This window comes from Vollenhovia emeryi, unplaced genomic scaffold (genome assembly GCF_000949405.1).
Source record: "Vollenhovia emeryi isolate VEMERY1.0 unplaced genomic scaffold, V.emery_V1.0 DF943080.1, whole genome shotgun sequence".
Classification (NCBI taxonomy): Eukaryota; Metazoa; Arthropoda; class Insecta; order Hymenoptera; family Formicidae; genus Vollenhovia; species Vollenhovia emeryi.
In genome coordinates this window covers 1-3,262 of record NW_011963286.1, presented here as the reverse complement: position 1 = coordinate 3,262, position 3,262 = coordinate 1, and the positions used below count along the sequence as shown (strand labels likewise).

General features: G+C 40.9%; 1 protein-coding gene across 4 annotated transcripts; it reads left to right on the top strand.

The window, feature by feature from the left end:
• Nucleotides 1-26: 26 nt before the first annotated feature.
• Nucleotides 27-1,351, top strand: LOC105566804. Of its 4 annotated transcripts, XM_012021113.1 has the most exons (4): nucleotides 27-205; nucleotides 449-688; nucleotides 764-1,060; nucleotides 1,133-1,351. In XM_012021113.1, the coding sequence occupies exons 3-4, from the start codon at nucleotides 853-855 to the stop codon at nucleotides 1,225-1,227; spliced, it is 303 nt and encodes a 100-aa protein (XP_011876503.1). In that variant the 5' UTR covers nucleotides 27-205; nucleotides 449-688; nucleotides 764-852; the 3' UTR covers nucleotides 1,228-1,351. The 4 variants fall into 4 exon arrangements, with proteins under 4 accessions (XP_011876503.1, XP_011876512.1, XP_011876493.1 ...); XM_012021122.1 differs by lacking the exon at nucleotides 449-688; XM_012021103.1 differs by lacking the exon at nucleotides 27-205 and having other exon boundaries at nucleotides 309-688.
• Nucleotides 1,352-3,262: the final 1,911 nt, after the last annotated feature.

Here is a 3,262-nt window from a genome sequence, read left to right as displayed (position 1 = left end):
ACTTCGCTACCTACTAACCAAGTAAAGGCGCGAATTCATGCAGCGAGAAGTCGCTGGCGACTTTCCCCCTCTACGTAGACCTTTCCCCCTCTACGTAGACATTGTGTAGTAGAGCGACAAGTCGTCGGAAGTTCGTCCTGTCTGAACAGCATCGACAAGTCGACACATCGCGCCTTTCAATATGAATAATCGCACGGATTTCGAGGTTAGTGTAACATCAAAATATTAATAAACTAATTAGTTATTATGGCTGCGATCAAGCTGTCGTTTCAAATGTTTTGAAGTATTCTTCTTCTCCTTTCTTTCAGAAAAGATAGAAGGAGAAGAGAAATACTTCGAAGCATTTATAGCAGCGGTTTCACCGCAACCTATATCATGTGTTTGCTTGTGTTTACAACTGCGTATATCTAATTTGAGGATAATTTGAGGACATGATTTTGATTTTCAGTCAACTGAATTGACTGTATTATATACCTGCAGTATATGCGAAACAACTTCCCTAGTAGCACAGTGCATTGGGCAAACATTGGTTAAACATTGGCCCAATATAACCAAATATTGGGCCAATGTTTATCCAATGCATTGTGCTACTAGGGTTGTAGCTCTGATGAGATTAAAAATCATCCCTGCTTGAGAGGATTTACGAGACACTTCGTAGACCAAAATTATTATTTCCATCCGCAGTGCGGTATAAAGTATAGTGGTGAAATTACTGCAGATGCTAAATGTTAGATTATGTGTTTATATCATCATATTTTTACAGATGATGGATCGATTATTAGAAAAAGTCTTGTTGGAGGACAAGAGGTTCTCGTCGAAGAACAAGCCGAGCAGGATGAAGCCGATCAGCTAATGGTGGTGGATACAAACATCGAGGGTGACTGTTCGAACAGCAATGATTGTCCGATGAACCTATTAGAGAGGAAAATACGCAATGAGGAAATTCTTATAGAGGAAGTACGGAAACGACCACCTCTTTGGAACTTTAAATTGCACATTTCCGAAAGGGGCGCCCGTACTAAGGAGAAGCTGTGGGAAGAGATTGCTGTTAACATGAAAGGTATAACATTTTTTAATTGAGGTATGAGAGCCATGTCTGTTACAAATGTATTTATCGCGTTTTTGTCCTTAGGAGAAATGACTGTAGGTCAGATCAAAAAGAAGTGGAAGTCATTGTCTGATATGTTCAGGAGACAACGCAAAATTCACAATCAGATATTGGTATGACATTGATACCATCGAATCACCAGATGCAAGATATCTGAAACAATGAAAGCATAGAAGCAAACACTATAACAAATTTTTGTACTATTACTTATTATGTGTAATAAAACGTAACAAACCTTAATGTTAACGCCAAGCGTTCTTTAGGTCCTATGCACTCTCGAACAGCATTAATTTTTTGCAGTTGAGCTCCAACTAATAACAACAGTTCTTCCAACTGCGTTGCCGACATTCGAAAATAGTTACGATAACGTATACCATCTTCCAATGCCAGTTTAGGGATGGACACATGAAAGAAGCTATGCTTCTGACGATCTTTCAAGTATGGGGCTACCCAATACTGTTTCTTTTTGTAATCTCGCTTCTTTTGCGTTCTTTGCAGCTCCAACATTACAGCAATCGCAGTCATTATCCGTCGCTTCCTGACAGCTCTTGTTATCGCTATTTTCAAATTATTTGCACACTGAGCGGTATACACCCCGTTTGAACGTATTATCACTTTCATTTTTATTCACTACTCTTTAATTTTTATCACAAACAATAATTATTTCTCTGCAATTATTAACTGACATCAAAGTCGCTAGCAATTTTAACTGACAAGTCGCTAGCGATTTGTCGTCACATGAATATGGAGCGGGAGACAAGCGACGGATACTTGTCGCTGGCGTCACTTTTCCCCCACTTCTCCCAAGACGCCAGCGACTTCTCGCTGCCATGAATTCGCACCTTAAAAGGTTATTAGGGAGTGCTTTTCGTCGGGGGAGTTATTCTTCCTCTTGTTAAGTTCCTCTTGTCGTCGCCGGCAGTGATCTCAGATTTGCGTTTCTGCCACCTAGCCACCGCGGTAGTGGGTGGGTGGCGCGTGGTGGGGCGCCCGGGACGCACGCAACCACGCGGTCGTGTATCGGACGGCGGGCTGATCGGCGCGGCTCGGCGCGGTTCGGTCGGCTTCGGCGGTAGAAGAGGACAGACGTATATGTCTTTTTTTTCTCCGCGCTATAATGGAATATAGCTTGCACGCGTTACATGCGTTTCAGCTAACAATTTTCGATGTAGCGGCTAGCGGCTTGGCTTGTCTATATCTTCTCGCGTCTGTTTTATGCATGAGACACTACCATGTCTTAATAAAATAATTAAAATAATAGAAAAAATAAAAAGAATGATAGGTGTCCACTCTTGGCCAACGTGTACGTCTTTTCGTAAAGAAATCATCTGTTGATAATTTTAATGATTAAAATAATTGATTAAAAAGATGATTTACGATAATTTTATTAATAGTACACATTTGTATTAAAAATCTATTAATTTGCATTAATTTTTAACGATGAACAAGTATTGAAGGATTCTCTCCAGTAAAAAGTAAAAATGTATCAGGCGTGTCTGTGAAGTTGACACGGCATTCTACGAATTCTAAAAAGATACCAAGAGTTCCAATAGCACTTTTCATAGTTCTACAGTTCCTGATAAAAATTAGAAAGAGTTCCGCACTCCTTATATGAAAAACTCACATTTTAAAAAACGTCGTGCTAACTTCGCGAATCATTTTTTTTTTTTTTACGTGTGGAAATCCTTTATGGATACCCGGGCCCCCCTCTGGGAAGGGAGTTTACAAATGGCCCGGGTTATGTGGGACTGCCCCCCTAATGACGATCGGGGTGCCGCCGCTAATGTTGCGGCGGCTTGGCCTACCGCACTAAAACCACACGGTGACCTGCGCGGTGCTTTTACTTGGGGGACGCCCAGGATGTAGCAGAGCTATAACTTCTGGGCGCCCCCCGCGAACTTCGCGAATCTAGCACGACACCCTCCCCTCTAAAGTACCAGAACGCATTCACTAATATCATTTCTGGCGAGAGTTCCCGATATTTCTACTCAAGTTTCACATTTATATGCAATTTCGGATCGATATTACATCATTAACAATTTTTAAACAATTTTTAAACAATTAACAATTAGTGTCGTGCTGGTCGCCGAAATGAAAAATTGTTAATGATGTAATATCGATCCGAAATTGCATATAAATGTGAAACTTGAGTAG

What these genes read in the sequence shown, in the direction of transcription:
- LOC105566804 (XM_012021122.1), top strand. Translation starts at nt 853, where the DNA reads ATGGTGGTGGATACAAACATCGAGGGTGACTGTTCGAACAGCAATGAT. An exon ending in GATTGCTGTTAACATGAAAG is followed by an intron (nt 1,061 to 1,132) that starts GTATAACATTTT and finishes TTTTGTCCTTAG; the next exon opens with GAGAAATGACTGTAGGTCAG.